Below are 15,673 nucleotides of genomic sequence, written 5' to 3' on the forward strand. Positions count from 1 at the left end.
CAAAAAGACTGAATGTATTTTTTCATGAAACTATAAATTTCACTGGTGAGTGCAGGAAGCAGTATTCTGTGAGGAAATGGAAGCTGTTAGATAATCTTCAGTCTAGACCCCATCCTCCAGATCTTAATTCAATGAAGCCATGAAACTCTGCCAGTTACACTGCAGTAAAGCAGTCTTCTGCCTACTTTTTTATTCCTAAATCTATTGCTTTTGTAAGAGATCAGAGATTTTTAAAGGCATTCTTAAGCACACCTAAGTTTCACGGTGAAAATCTAAACATTTGACATTAAATGATTCTTTTCAAGATTTAATAAGTTATAAGGTTCACCTTAACTGGAAAGTGCCTTGTTTAAGGTCTCCCAGAGAAAATTCACTAAATATGAAGGTGGGCTTTAGCTATACAAAGTTGCAGTAGATACTGTGGATTAACCACTGTTTTGTGAGAGGGAAGCAAGCATACTACTTGGAGCCCCCATATTTATGTCTCCAAATGTGGAAGTGAAACAGCAAAACTTACCAAAATTTCCTAGACTGGCATCATAGCATTTTTCACTCTGCTGAGTAGTCATTGCTCTCCGCACTGTGTAGAGAGGAAGACTGGTGGCAGAATTTTGGTACGTGCTGGTATGACTTGGAACGGTTTCAAGAACTGCTTCCTGACATGCATATGCTGAGAGGGCACCTACAGCAGCTTTCTGGCCGGAGGCCTTCAGTCAGTCTTAATTAGATGTGCAGGTAGGTTAAAGTGGCCTTATTCCTAGTGAATACCACAAATTTGTATGTATACCTTTTGTTTCATTTTCTCTTTCAGGATTTTCTGGGAATTGTATAGGCTGTGGAGAAAGAGGATTTCGGTACTTCACAGAGTTTTCCAATCACATCAATCTGAAATTAACCACTCAACCAAAGAAGCAGAAGCACTTAAAGTACTACCTAGTAAGAAGCTCCCAAGGTGTACTGTCAAAGGGACCCCTTATTTGCTGGAAAGGTAATTAAGGTGTCCGTTTACTTAGGGATTTTAGATTGTGTTAATTTAGTATTGAACAGGAAATTGAAAGTACCATTAAAAATGTATACATTAAAATGATATTATAAAAGGTGAATTTTTCTACTGATTAAAGGCAGTGGAAAATTCCTACTGATTTCAGTGGTGTCTGGGTCTTACCAAAGAAGTTTATTTAAGTCTTTATAGAAATCATGCAATTATAAATAGTCTTCCTCCATCTCCCAGGCTTTCACTGGGAGCCTTAAATCAATCCTCCTTGAGATGTGGAGCCATCTTGGTAGAAGAAATAAGGTTCCTCAATCTGCTAATTATTTTCTATGCCTGAAATAAGATGACTCACAGCAAGCACTCCAGCATTAGCTTTCCACTGATACTCGTCTTAGCACATGCACTTCAAAAGGGAGTCCAGTGCCTGCTTACAGTTAAGAAAGCCCTAGATCATTGATCTCAAGGAAATGGAAGGAGAAACTGTGCATACCCTTGCCATTTACTGTGCATTTTACGCTGTGGCTTAGTCTTTCCTGGAGCAACCTGTGCACTGCTATTACGTATTGTAGAGATGACAGTTGTGATGCCAAAGGAAGGTAGCCATGGGTTCTGTTGCTGGTGGATGCTGGATTTCTGAGCTAGAGCCATGCAAATACTAAAGGAGGGATTGATTTATCTATTTGCTGTCTACTAAGGGTTATATATGCAGACTACCTGCCTTCCTCAGCTAGGTTTTCACTCAGGAAAGACAGAGTGGCTCTGGTACCTGTTGTTCCAAAGAGGGTGATCTAGGGAAGGGAAAAGCTCCAGAGAAGGATTTAGATTCACATCTGAAGAGTCACATTCTCATGTGAATGGCACTGTGACACCAGAGCAAGATTGTATCACTGAGCTGTTTTAGGGATTATAGTAYTGGATTAATTTGTGATTCAAGGGGTCCTGGCTTTAGCTGCTTTTCTCAGTTAAAAGCATCGTTTACTGCTATTTTGAGAGGATGTATTTTTTACAGAGCTTTTTGTAAAAACTATGGAAAAGTTTAATTTGGTAGTCTATTTTAAAGTTCCAAATACTGAAAAAGGAAACCTTATTTTTCATTATTTTCCTATGAGTTATGAAAGGATTTGTCCATGCAGTACTGCACAGTCTGATGCACCATTTAGCAGATTGTTCAATGGAACATTTTGTTCTACCTGGTGATTTCCATATGCAATAGTGTTCACAATAGCTACTAAATCTGTGGTTGGTTAGAGAGTGTTTCACTATATGTAAATTTTTTGATTATTGACAATAGTTAGGCTACTGGTATGCTGAGATGCACAGGAGAAGAATCGAATCAGCTTTTGGAATTATTTCTCTGAAATTCCTGATGTTCATGCAGTTGCAGCTAGTGTGTGACTGGGTGAATGCTGTCAGCAGTAACTCGCGTGAAAAATTATTTTAAACCTTCTTCTAATCACAAATGTAAAGGTGCAGAAGAGGTAGATACTAGGCTAGCTATTGGTGTGATATACTGATTGCAAGTGTTTTGAGCACCCCTGGAGCTTTATAGAATACCAAGAATCTTTGTTTCAGTGTGATTTTCTTTTTAAAGGGCAACATATGATGATTTGTATAAAGGTTCTGCCACAGAAGTCGCTGAATGTTTCCTGGGAAATGTCCAGTACTTTCAGATCTCTTGAAAACTGAGAACTGAGAGCTCTTGCCATTTTGCAGCATCTGGTGTGTATTTGCCTGGCACTCTGAACAACCCCCAGGGAGGTTTTCTTAATTAGAAGACAAAGTTGACTAAACTGAGAGCTGTATTTTCATTGAATGCTACCATTTGCTGCTGTTTGTTTTATGTGCTGTGCATGCTTTTAACATTTTGTCATCTTTTGCCACTGTGTTGCTGAACTTTCATACTGGAAGGCAGGCTGTGTTAATATGTACTGTAGCTGCTTCATTTCCAGAATGTAGAAGCAGGCAATCATCTGCTGCTAGCCACTCTGCTAAACCAAATTCTTCGGTGTCACCATCCACGACCCCAGAGGGTGGATCAGCTAATGGATACAAATCAGGGTTCACTCAGACAGGTAGGAGCTGAAAGTGCTATAAAGATAACCATTGGGGGTGGTAAGTCACCTCACATATTGTTGGTTTAGGGACGCCGTAAACAAGTGGGTATTTACCTCAAGTCGTGTATACATCTGGAAGGATCCTTTCAAAATTTTTTGTGAAAGATTAAGAGCCAAATGAGGTTGAAGATTAGCTTAGTTCTCATACAAATAGCCAGTTAAAAACTATTACGTCTTTCAGTTAATTTATTTGATTCTTTGCTTCCTAATGTTTGTTTGTTTCATTTGATTTTTCATGGATCTCAAAAAACTTAAGTTAAACATCTATAGTGAGCTGTTTGCTTGGTATATGGAATAAATTGTTTGCTTTGACCCCCCCAAAAAAAATCCCTTTGGGATGGACAGGACAGCTTTTATTTATTTATTTATTTATTTAAACTTTGTTTTATATGAGGGTGTACTTAGAATAGTAATTTCCCCATACATACACCCTGGTTTTGCGTTGTGTAAGCTAGCATGCATTGTAACTGTGCTAGAAAAATAGAAATGACATAATTGAGGAGAAACAATAAAAATTGAAAGGGCGTTGACAAAGAAGCAGCATCTGAATTTCATTTATTATTTATTTATCACAGATAGCTAAAGTGCTTTTCATCATGCTTTTCCTACACTGCTTTATTTATTGCAGCTTTATCTATAATATGTTTTTGTTTCTGTCTATATTATTTCTTGGAAAATTAAAAATAGGAGGAAACTTTTAGTTTAGTTGTTGTAATTGGCTGATATATATGTACTGGAACATGTATTTCTATAGAATAATACAAAATGCAGATGGAAAACAAGCTTGTTACAATATTTTTTCACTTACATGGAATTTTAAAAAGAAATGGCAAACCAAGACTGAACATGTGCATTCATATGAAATTGTAATCACTGATTAGTATGTTCAGAGACAGTTTCCCCAGGTGGTCAACCCTGCTTTTATTTAGGGAACTGTATTGTTAAAGTGAAATTAGAGTGTTGTTTAAACACATCTGCGTTTCATTGCATGATCCACTGGCTTCCAGAGCTTGGCCTGAGAACTGTGCAGATGCATGAGAACCCATGTCTTTGAAATAACAAGTAATCTAATATTTACACAGCTTTGTCTTCTATTGTACCTGCCAAGTTAATAGATACACCTTTTATATACTGCTTTCTCCTTATCACTCAGTGTGATTTTCAGTCTGCTTGGGTTTTGTGTGTGTCACTGTTTGTACTCTTAGGTCACAGTTGTCAAAACCTTTTCATCTCCTCCCACTGTTATCTTCTATCTGAAGATAATGCCGCAGTCATACGTATGAATTCCCTGTGGCCAGGAGATGGGAGGARGGGTATCTTTCTTCTGTGGTGTGATTTCTGACGTGTCGCCTGTAATGAAGGTTCAGGTTTTTCTCTTAGACTTTGCATAGCTATTTGTACTTTGACTTGAATTATCTGCTGTTTTGAAAGGGATATACTTGTTAGCAAGTTGCTTTCTAAAAAAACTGTTTTCAGTTTATTGCCAACTAATACCCATTTTTCCTTTTTAAGTTCTATGAATATTTCCGTTGTCTGCCTTTGTAACTAAACAGCGCAATCTTCAAGTTTTAGAAGGTATCTCTAGATAGATAGCGTACCTGCATACACACAGTACTGCATTGAAACAGCAATTTCATGACAGAAATTAGAATGTAAGAGAGTTCTGAAATACTATAGTTAAAATTGCCAGTATTTTACAGCCATGACATTACAGTCGAGTGTCAAGGCCCTCTTTTGAAAAGACATGGGAAGATGCAGTTCCTTTTCCAAGGAAAGACAATTGGCAATATAAAAATGCCTGAAATGTAAAACAGTGTCATGTTCAGTTTCAAGCAGGCACACAAAAGAGAGAACTTTAGTCTGGATGTTTAAAGGGTGGTAAGCTACCAGAAACAGGGTTTTATAGTAGAAGAGATGAACGATTTTAATAATAGATAGTACTGCAAGTCCTGCTTAGCTACCAGCATGATACTTAAATGTATAGCAACCACATCGACTTTCACAGATAAAATTTCTAGACAATACATTAAAATTAGAGAAGGGGTGAAAAAAACCCAAAGCTTCTGGACAGTTTATTTTGAGGAAGACTTTTACATTACGTATTTGCTATATCGCTTTTAATGAGAGACTAGTGTTCCTCTCCAGAGCCCCTGACCTGGTGGCTGACATTTGTTAGCCCTTCAGCCTATTTCCTGTGAACTTGGAGAAGTCTTTCTGCTGAAGCAGCAACGGTGAGCCTGTGTGCGTTCTCCACCTCAACTAGTCCATCCGCCAAGGCAGACTCTCCTCCCCACCCTGCTTCCCAGGACGGTGTGTTACCTGAGGGTGGATGCATTTGACAGATCAAATTGCTCTTGGCCTTCTGTTTTTTTTTCCCTTGCCATTTTGCTAAGACATCTGTAGGTGAACTGAGCCTACTCTGTCTGCTTGTTGTAAATCAGTTTCTGCAGAGAAACTGAATTAATATTCATTTACTATGGTTATAAGAATTTGGGTTTGTCAGTGTAACAGCATCCAAGTGTATAATTTTTCTTTGAAGGGAATTGCAGCTGTTACACATCTAATGTTAAAGTAGTGATCTCCATACTGAGAGGGTTTGAATCAGTTCTGCTTTACAGTTTAATAGTGGAAAAATACTAGAATGGTTTTGTTCTTCAGTTTATCTGTCTACAAAATAGGGCTGATAATAGTTTTCTGTCTTGGTAAAGTACTCTAAGGAATAGCTAGCTGCTTGTTAATCTGTGCGAAGAACTTGGACTCAGATACCTTCATTGCTTACCCAGACTCAAAAATGGACATACACTTTTCATAGCCTAATAGACAGTWGAGCTGTAAGGTGATCTTCAGGAGGTTATCTATTTGATTTTTTTCTGCCCTAAGTCAAACTCATCAGTGTCTGACAGAAGTTCGATAACCTGTTCTTGAAAATCTCAAGTGATGGAGATTCCACAGCCTTTTTAGGCAACTTACTCCAGTGCTTATTCCCTGTGTTTGCTGGGGGCAAGTCACATAAGCTCTAGTCTTAGCTTTCTCATCTATAACACAGAGTAATGATGTTTACTTGCCTATTCCACAAGGCTATTTTGAGGAGCAATTAGATAACAAATTTTGTGCTCGATGTATTTTTCAGATATTATGGGAAAGCAAAACATGGTGGAAGAGATTTACTGTGAGTTTCTTATATTGTTAGGCTCTGTAGAAATGCTCAATAAATGTTTGCTAGAATTCCTAAAATATACTGTTACATGATCATTTCTTATGAGGGTAAAATATTTGTTTGTATTACATGCATAGATACATATGTAGATGTATATAAACATATGTATGTTTATGTGTGTATATAATATATATAAAACACATTTATATTATATATAAAATATATATAGTTTTTTTGTTATTTAGTTAAACAACCTCTTTTCTCAGATTCTTCAGTATTCAGTCCAGCAAAATCATCTTCTGCTGTTAACTTAAGTGGAACTCAAGACCCATCCCGGAACAAGAACATTGTGAAACCGTTGGCTTTGTCTGTACAGCTTGTAGGAAAGGCATTTACTGCAGGTAGCGCTTTGCTTTGCAGGATAACTGAGAGCCAAGGGAATTATCTGTTTAGCAGCCAAGGAATAAGGGAATCATGCCTTTGGTGGAAAAAAGAAAGAAAAAGATTCACTAGTGTTTCCAAAACTCATATATTCTTTCAGTCCTCCGCACATAAATTTCCTTGGCTAAACTGAGCCACATCTTGACTTTGTTATTTTAAAAGTATGCCGTATTTCCCTTCCAACAGTTCCTAAGTTATCTATGAGAGCACAAAAGTCATCTCTTGATATGACACCTTTTAGATTCCTTCGTCAATATCTGAGAGCTGTGTGGTATTCTCCATTTGTGACTGGTGCAATTTCTCCCGATATTTTGCATGGAATTTAGCCTCCTTTAAAGGAAGTTTAATATATGTGCTATTTTATTTAAGCATTATTGTATTCTATTTAATAAATTAAAAGCCTTAACTGTGGCATCTAGACCCCTCATTTCATTACGCTGTTGTGAAATTCAGATTATTTATTATTTTAGCTAATTATATAAAATTATCAAAATTATTATAGGGAAGCGTACTTGAATAAAGTTACACATTTTTTGGTTTCTGCATGCACACACATGAGCATTATGTTTTATACCTAATATATTATGTCTGTTAATTTATTCAATATACATTGTTGTATATACATAATAATATACTAATTACATGCAATGTAATATTTATATGTCAAATCATTAAAACTATCCTTTTTGTAAAATACTAGCTATTACATATTTCAGATGAGTAAAAACAGTACTTTTTCCCTCCATGCCTGAGGAAGAGTAGAATTGGTCATGCGCTCGGGTTACTTCCCACCATTTCAGCCAGTTCTGACACACAGCAACTCTGTCCATTCCAAATCCTTGGTTCAGAATTCCAGTGGTGATCTTGTAGGTAGCAAGTGCAAAATTCAAATTTTCCTAATTGTTAGTGTGAGAGACTTGCGCCTGAATTTATTTGGATGACTATGGTTGGAAAAAAGTTTGATGTTACATTGTTTTAAGTCATGTACCCTGACTTGGACATTCTCTATTGCAGCTGACATCAGCAAGCTCTCGGGCTGTCTCCTGGTATTGCTCCTGGAATATGTTCCTGGGAGTTAAATCCCTGTGGAGCTGGCATCTGCGCAAAGGAGCCGTAGCCCCCTGAGCCTCATTTCCCCTCTATGCAGTTTATGCCATTTTTTTTTCTCCTGCAAGAAATATACTTAAGTATGGAATAAGATGTAGCTAAATACTGAGAGGATATAACTTCTTGCGGTCCTCTGTTTTGTAGTTTCATTTCATGATCTGGATATAGCACACACTGAAGCCACACACTCTGTATCTTTATTATATACTCAGCTCCCCTTTCACTGCGTGCCACGGATGTTGCTAATGGAAACGCTAATGGAGGAAGAAACAATATATTGAGTTCTACACTCTCTCGCCCTGTGCCTCACTCAACCTCTCCTAGCCCCAGCTCTGCAGCTGGAGACCAAGGTAAAGAAAACTTGTTTCTTTATTTAAAGCTGCACTAGGTGTTGAGCCTGAAATCTGTGATTTTACTTTTCTTCCCATCATAGCTGTTTCTGCAGTTCAGTCTTTTCGGATACATTTGGTTTCTGTCATGAGCATTAATGGTAACCATGTAGTCTTTAACAACAAGTAGCAGCATTTCTCACATCATGGTCTGACCTCGTGTATTACCTGTGCGTAAACTTTTGGAAGTCTGTGGAGTTAACTAGCTCAACACCCTTGTGAAGTGGGAACGTGGGCTGGAATCTGGTCACTTGGGAGAATGGCATTTAGAATGAGTTTTTGCTTTTCTTCTCAGCATCAATGTCCAGTTCTGGGCCACCAAAGAAGCGTCACCGAGGATGGTCTCCTGGGTCCCCAGTGCCGCCTCCTGGTTTAGTGGTACCTGTTCCTACAATTCGGACTTCAGCAAGAACAGGTAAAACTTTAATAATACAGAGATTTCATTTGTTAGAATTTATGTAGCTGGCCCAGTAGCCCAGTGCTGCTCTCTTTAAGTGTTGTGCAGAGCGTGTCACTGAGCTTGGGTGCCACGGAGAGTGTTTCAGGTGCCCCAGAGAAGCACACAGGATTACTTGATCCTTTTTTCTGTAATCTAATGTAAGATGGGACAATGGAAAGGTGAAAATATTGGGAGCAGGGGAGGAAGGAAAGATGGGAATAGTATTAATAAGGATCCAAAGCTATCTACCTTCTTTAAATGTAACTCAGTTCTTCAAAAATTCTGAAGATGTATGGATATCTGAACATATTTGAAAGACTTCCATTAGCCTTTACCTTCAGTGTTATGGCTCAGTCTGGCATGACATACTACAGAAACAGTACACTCAGTTCCTGCGCAGGGAAGAGGGTTTTATATAATTTTGGCCTAATAGAGGTCATTGTCCACCAGATTATCTCTAGTTAGTAGGATACAGCTTGTGATACCAAACATCTAGTGTGTCTAGAAAAGCTCTGGGAGAGAGATGTAATATCATAATATTAAATAGGATTAAACATAAGTTTGAATACTCATCTGTGTGTATGTATGTACCTCTGTTCATACGTAACTATTAATGAAACTGTTTATTGTTGAAGCACTTCTCAGTTGTGGGATTCAGAGTATTTTGTAAAGGGAAATAAACAATTACTTCTTTCTGTCTCTACAGAGCAGGAGAATAAACATACAAGGAAAAAGGCCCACATTTGTCATACTGCACAATATATTTTTATCTCTGCTTTGCAGGGCTTGATTTTGAGATATTTTGGAATTGATTTTCAGAAATATTCATGATGGGAAGAAGGGGTACTTGATACTGTAAGCTTGTCTGCTTAAGCACCTCAGATGAATAGGAGCTTTTGTAGATTTCTGTCTTCAGAGACCTGCTGAAGATACATGAGTCAAGCTCCTCCTTTTGGCTGAGTTTATCTCAACAAATCCACTACCTTAACTATGTACTCCATTTTTCATGAGTCTTTTGTAACATTTTTTCTATTGACTAAAGGTATCTACAGCTGAAACAGATGCATGCATACGTTTGTTCATGCTACCTATGATGCTTTTCTTTAGGTGGCATTGTTTGAAAAATCTGTTATGAACAACCATTGAAGTCTGAGAAATTTTTGAAGCAAGTCTTACAGCAAAATCTGTACAGATTACTAAATTCTTGAGTTTTGTTTCCTTTTACTTGTGAAAACTACTATTTCTCTTTTATGGATAAAGCTTAATTTTTATCTTTCTAGTGTCACAGTTGCCAAAGGACAGCTTTGAGATTTTGGCTTGTGTTTGTCTCTCTGATCTATGTGTGTTTTATGTCAAAAGTTAGAGCAATTTCTTCCTTTATATTGATTGACTGGTAACATTGAGAGGTAGCCTCTGTTTTAGAGGTGGCCTTTTGGCTTAGTACTTGGCTTTGTTAGAAGGTGCATATTCAAACCTGTATTTTTCTCTCCAATTCCCACCAACAATACAGTAGTCAGAAAAAGTTTTGTTTTATGGGTGGGGCTATAGGAGGACATAGGTTCTCAGTTTCAATTACTTTAAACTATAGCAGGAAATGCAGAGTCTTTTTGAATTTTATTACAGTTAGTGATCTGCAGTAATTTTTTTTCATGTGTTCATACGGCCAAATCACAGTATGAGCCTTTTAATAATGGAAGCTTTTCTTTATTTTATAGAGCCTCTTTTGTCAGTCCCAGTTCCTCAATCCATGTTAACTGGAATTTTACAGCCTCAACCCATCCCAGCAGGGGAGACTGTAATAGTTCCTGAAAACCTGCTGAATAACTCGGGAGTCAGACCAGTGATTCTGATAGGTAAGTCTTGCACTGAAAAATTAACTGCTTCATTTTGAACAAATGCATGCTTTGCAGGGAGAAAGGGGAGTTTTGTATTTCTTTTTGTTGATTCTGACACGGATAATTGAACCACACTGTTGCTTCAATGCAACATGAAGTCAGTTCGTCATGAGTAGTTTGCTTTAGTTGCTCAACACTTAAAATAGGAAGTTAGGTGATTTCTGGTAGAAATTGATTTGCAAATGGATCATTACTAGGTCAACTTTATACAAAACCTCTGGCCAAATTTAAGTTTTATACAAGTAAGATTTTTGTAAAATCCAAGAATAGAAATATTTCCATGAAATGAAAATAACTTTCCAATGTAAACAACTTACAAAACAACCAAATATTTCCTGCAGCATTTATAGGCCAGATCTTGAAGTCCAGAGATTCTTCGTGAGAACCAGAAAATTGATTCTGAACTGACTAATCAAAAGTGAATCCTACTAGCTTTTTGTCTTTTATAGTCCTGTTCTTACTGTAAGCATCTAAGATAAATAAGAAATCAGACCTTTAAAATCCTTTAGCTGTGTAAAGTGCATTATTAACTCTTAGAAGTACATTGTTTCTACTTTAAAAATATGACTTGTAGTGTGAATATCTGTTTCAATCTGAGCTATTTGGGAATAAAATGTAACAAATATAGGTTGACCACTACTGCCAAAATTTTGAGGAGTGATTTTTGACTTTTAAATCCTTTTCAGTTCTGAATAGTACAGATGGCTGTATAAAGTAGCTTCAGTATTAATAGAATATGCCTATCTGTACAATTCCTGGAATAATTTTTCATTCATTAAGAAATGGAAAAGTTCTGAAAGTCCTCAGTTGCACAGATTATTCTAATACATATGCTTCCAAGAGAATTTGTAGAGTCATTTACACAAATAAGAACCTTAAGCTTAGAGTTGCACTATTCTTGCTTTGTTTTATTTATTTTTGTTTTCTGGAAGCATATTCTAAAGCTCTACCATGGTACTCTATCATACTCAGAACTGCACTTCTGTATTAAAGATGAGGGTGCCTACAGTCATCAGCTTAAGTGCGAACTGAATGCAGCCCTTAGGCTCTTGGAGAGTTGCCAATGAAGTCCTCAGTTAGGCTAAATGTTAGTGTCCCTGAGAAAGTGTCCTATTAATAGTACAAAACAAGATGTACCCAAATGGATGGGTTTGGCAAAATCTACGTGGAAATTTTTTTAAAAGAAAACATTCTCAAGGAAAAGAAGAGTTAGCTTGTTCTCATCTGCTTTGCCTTGCAGAACAGCATGTTTAGTGGTTGATATTTGTTTAACCCGTTTATGAAAACAGAATGTAAATGCAGCAAAAAGGTGAAATCAATCATGGCAAAACACAGTGCCTGAATCAATCCTAATGTAACTTATATTGTTTTTGTAATGTTAAGATCAATGTAATATGCTTCTATTGGTTTTCCTTTTTTGTGCAGTATATTATGGAGTATATCATCCTCATGCCTTTAATGTGTTTAAAGGTCAGGGTAAGACCCAATAGACAACATTCTCATTTGTGTTTGGGTAAAAATAATTATTGTTCTAATGGTTTGCAATTATCATTAGTTTTCAGAAATCTTTGTGATCATTTGTTGTAATATAAAGCAAGGAGCACTCACCTATCTCATTTATTTTGTAATCAATGATAATGTCAAGTATGGTCACTGATGTAGTATCTTTTGCAAGGTAACATTAAGCAGAAGTGTGGGAATGTTAGGTTGTGCAAGATTTCATACAGTAGCATATTTTGAGAATTTTTAGTTTTGTCTTTGGTTTCTTTTTTGAAGGCTATGGCACTTTACCTTATTTCTATGGAAATGTTGGTGATATTGTTGTAAGTCCCTTGCTGGTGAATTGTTACAAGATTCCGCAGCTGGAGAACAAGGATTTGGATCTCCTGGGCTTGACCAGCAGTCAGTTGTTAAGCGTGGAGAATATGATACTTTTGACTATTCAGTATCTTGTCCARCTAGGTAAGCAGTTGTAAGCGCTTCAGTTTTTGTCTGTGACTGTAATTTTTTTTCTCCTCACACACTTTTTTTTGCTGTTTCATAACCAGTTTTGTGGCTATCTATTTTTGTGTCTGGAGGAGGTAAGTGGCTCCATCTAGTGTGTGTGACTTTGCTACTTTATACATCAGATAGAAGTAGAGTGAATTTAAAGGCTCATCTTGCCTCTGCTCTCCATATGGGGATTGACCAGGTCACCTTTGTGAAAATGCAGTCCTCCTTTGCAATGCAAATAACTCATTTGCTTAGGGTATCAAACCATCAGTTATCGCAGTCCTTTCTAAGGACACTTGGTCTGTTTTATTCAGTTTTGTGAAATGCTGGCAGATGTGTGGCAGTCATCATTGTTTTGGTGACAGCAACGTTTACATGAAAACCACATTTGTTATTCAGGCTAGGGCAAATTATTCAGTGAATATCTCATTCTAGTAAATGTATTTGAAATGGACTCTTTGCAAGTTTGAGGGCAAGCCAGCAAATGATGTCTTCCTTTTCTTTTTACAGGTCTAGAAATTTTTCCCTGCCTTAGAGTAAAATATAGCAGTCATAAGAGTAAGGTTTTAGAAGCCCAAAGAATAATGCAGGATTAGCTCTGGGAAACTTCTCACAGCAGTCTCAGTCTTAATCTCTGTAGTTGAGAAACTGCTGCTGATCATAGAGGAGTGTGCAGTGACTGGGCTTCTGCTGAGGCCAATGTAATACRAAATAGCATCAAATGTGCAAACATTTCAGAAGAAATACAACTGGTGATAGCGGTATAATCTGGGGAGTAAATGTATTCTGTGTAGGTTTAAACCATGTGTTCTTACGCTTTACTGTTCTCTGCTGATGCAATRCAGTTAGAGATGAGAAGTAGGTTATGTCTTGTGTTATAACACTCTCCAAGTAACCTGTCTGCTTTATTTACCACTCTATACTGGGAAATAGTCTTGATAGTTCACTGGATGCCAGGTTGGAACTGAAAARGGGTTTTCCTTTACAGGCTGATTGGTTTTTTGTTGCCCTTCTCTTAGTGGGCTTAATTTTTTTTGAGGTTTTTCTCTTCATTGGAAAATCTGTAGAGTGTACATGTTAAAACCATACAGTCCTGAATTGATCCTGGATTGACAGAGGCAGCTTAAAAATCTCCTTCAAAGAAGCATGCAGTCAGCCAATAGAGCATTTCTAGTTTTTGTGTGTTTATATATGTATGTATGTGTGTGCATGCATGCACGCACGCGCACACACACACACACACAAATATATATATGTAAAAAAAACCTTCTGGAGCAGCCAGTGAACTGCATTCGATAATTGATGATGAGTGCAACCTTAGATGGGTGTTTAGTCATACTTGTTGCAAGCTAATGCATGACTTATATGAAATTTCTGGAATTCATMTTCACTGTGTCTAATAAGCACCGTCTTCAGCATAAAGAAGTTCTCTTATTAATAGGCGTTTGACTTGGCCTTTTTTTTAATTGTGCAAAACTCAACAGTTTTACATTTGACCTTATGTGGAGATGGGCACCAGCATTACAAGATAAAAGAGCCTGATGAAAAGAAAAGTAAAAACATTCTGAAGAGCATTGGGGTCAAAATGTGTCAGTAGTTTTAATACTGCTGAACACTTAAAACTGTTGGAATCATGACAGCCACTCTGAACTGTAGCCTTTACCCTGTGTTGGAAAATCAAATGATTGGAGGATAGCCAGTTTAGAAGTTTTTGACTGGTAGGAATGGAGACAAATACACACATAGGTTAACAGTTTTTTCAGGTGAGCCTCTTTTTTTYCTCTAGAAAGTAAGACTAAAAAGATACAATTTTTGCCAGAATATATTGCAAAAGAGCACAATAGAGGCAAAGAAATCTGAGAAGCAGTCAGAACCATGCCGTGTCCCAAATCCTGCCTAATTTTTACAGGTCTCCCTATTGTACAAAATACTTTTGCATAAGACTGTGATTCCAGATCATAACATTATTTATGGAGGTACTTCTTTATGGAAAAATAACATACCTGAGACTTCCTTTCATTTTTCCTGAAAGAGTATGACATCATCATTAACTGTATAGGCATGCTGTTATGTTTTTCGAAATTGAATAGTTGAACGGTCTCACAGTGATATTACAAATTAAAACAAAGTATGTGCCCTTCTAAAGCTTTCATCTTACATCTTCTATGAAAACTGTACACAGTTAAAGCTACAATTGTGAGCTATGATGCTGCTCTACATAATTTTCTCTAACTGTGATAAAGGAATAACTAAAAACRATCAAAAAGTGTGTTTGATTTTTGTGGGTTTTTTTTTTCAGTCTGTTTCCAGTATTTTTGTAGATTTCACATTTGTTATTCACTATAAATGCTGCCAAAGATATTTTACAAGCTTGTTTCTATACCTCAGAATGAACATATTTGCAGTATGAGTTTCTACTCTTGTGCTTTTTATTATTGTTCAACAGTCTCTGTAAATACAGTTTCATCATATACAGCAGTAAGATCTGTGTTGTGATTTTTTAGATGGAGATTTCCAGATCCTCTGTTAACTACCTGTCTAGAATTATAAAGTCATTCTGCTTTCTCTCTTGTTGTGGTACAGTTGAATCACCTAGAGTATGTTTATGCTGTGGCAGCCAGAGGTGTTTTGTAGCTTCAATATCTGGATGCACATCCAAACTCAGTGCTGGAACAAGCCTCTTTCTTCTGTGGAAATGATATTCGGATGCCTAAAGCATGAGATTATTCTAGCAGTTCCCTCAATCTTGAATGTATGGAGGAYTGCTTCTCTGTGGGCTGTGTGGTGAAGTATATCTACCAGAAATGGATGGCATTTTAATATGTTGTACTTAAGTTATAGGTGCATTTGAAAGCATATATACATTAAGACCACCTTTTCCAGATACAGATTTTATATAGTATTATTCTTTTTCATTTTCTGAAGTCAAAATAGCCCTCTGCATACTTGTTCCAGCAGAGAAACTTCCAAATCCTCTCCTTTTACTTTGGTAGAATATATACAAATATATATGTTATATATATTTGTATGTAWATGTATTTATGAAATTGTTCACAATCAAAACCAGTACTTATCATTTTGTCTTCCATCACATCTGATCTTAGTTCCATTGTTTTTCCTCAATAATTTCCCTGGAAAAAGCTTG

At 36.9% G+C, this 15,673-nt stretch overlaps 1 protein-coding gene across 2 annotated transcripts in view; it reads left to right on the forward strand.

The window, feature by feature from the left end:
• Positions 1–15,673, forward strand: part of GREB1L (GREB1 like retinoic acid receptor coactivator) — a 141,525-nt gene that overhangs the window by 85,617 nt on the left and 40,235 nt on the right. Inside the window, exons 6-12 of one of the 2 annotated variants that reach the window (XM_085319314.1) lie at positions 812–988; positions 2,929–3,066; positions 6,532–6,666; positions 8,026–8,163; positions 8,498–8,617; positions 10,357–10,494; positions 12,313–12,498. In XM_085319314.1, the coding sequence (XP_085175440.1) occupies positions 812–988; positions 2,929–3,066; positions 6,532–6,666; positions 8,026–8,163; positions 8,498–8,617; positions 10,357–10,494; positions 12,313–12,498 (1,032 nt within the window). The remainder of the gene's footprint in view (positions 1–811; positions 989–2,928; positions 3,067–6,531; positions 6,667–8,025; positions 8,164–8,497; positions 8,618–10,356; positions 10,495–12,312; positions 12,499–15,673) is intronic. The other variant, XM_085319315.1, reaches the window with a different exon arrangement.

Source organism: Rhea americana, unplaced genomic scaffold (genome assembly GCF_003343005.1).
Source record: "Rhea americana isolate MKP2758 unplaced genomic scaffold, rheAme1 scaffold_58, whole genome shotgun sequence".
Taxonomy (NCBI): Eukaryota; Metazoa; Chordata; class Aves; order Rheiformes; family Rheidae; genus Rhea; species Rhea americana.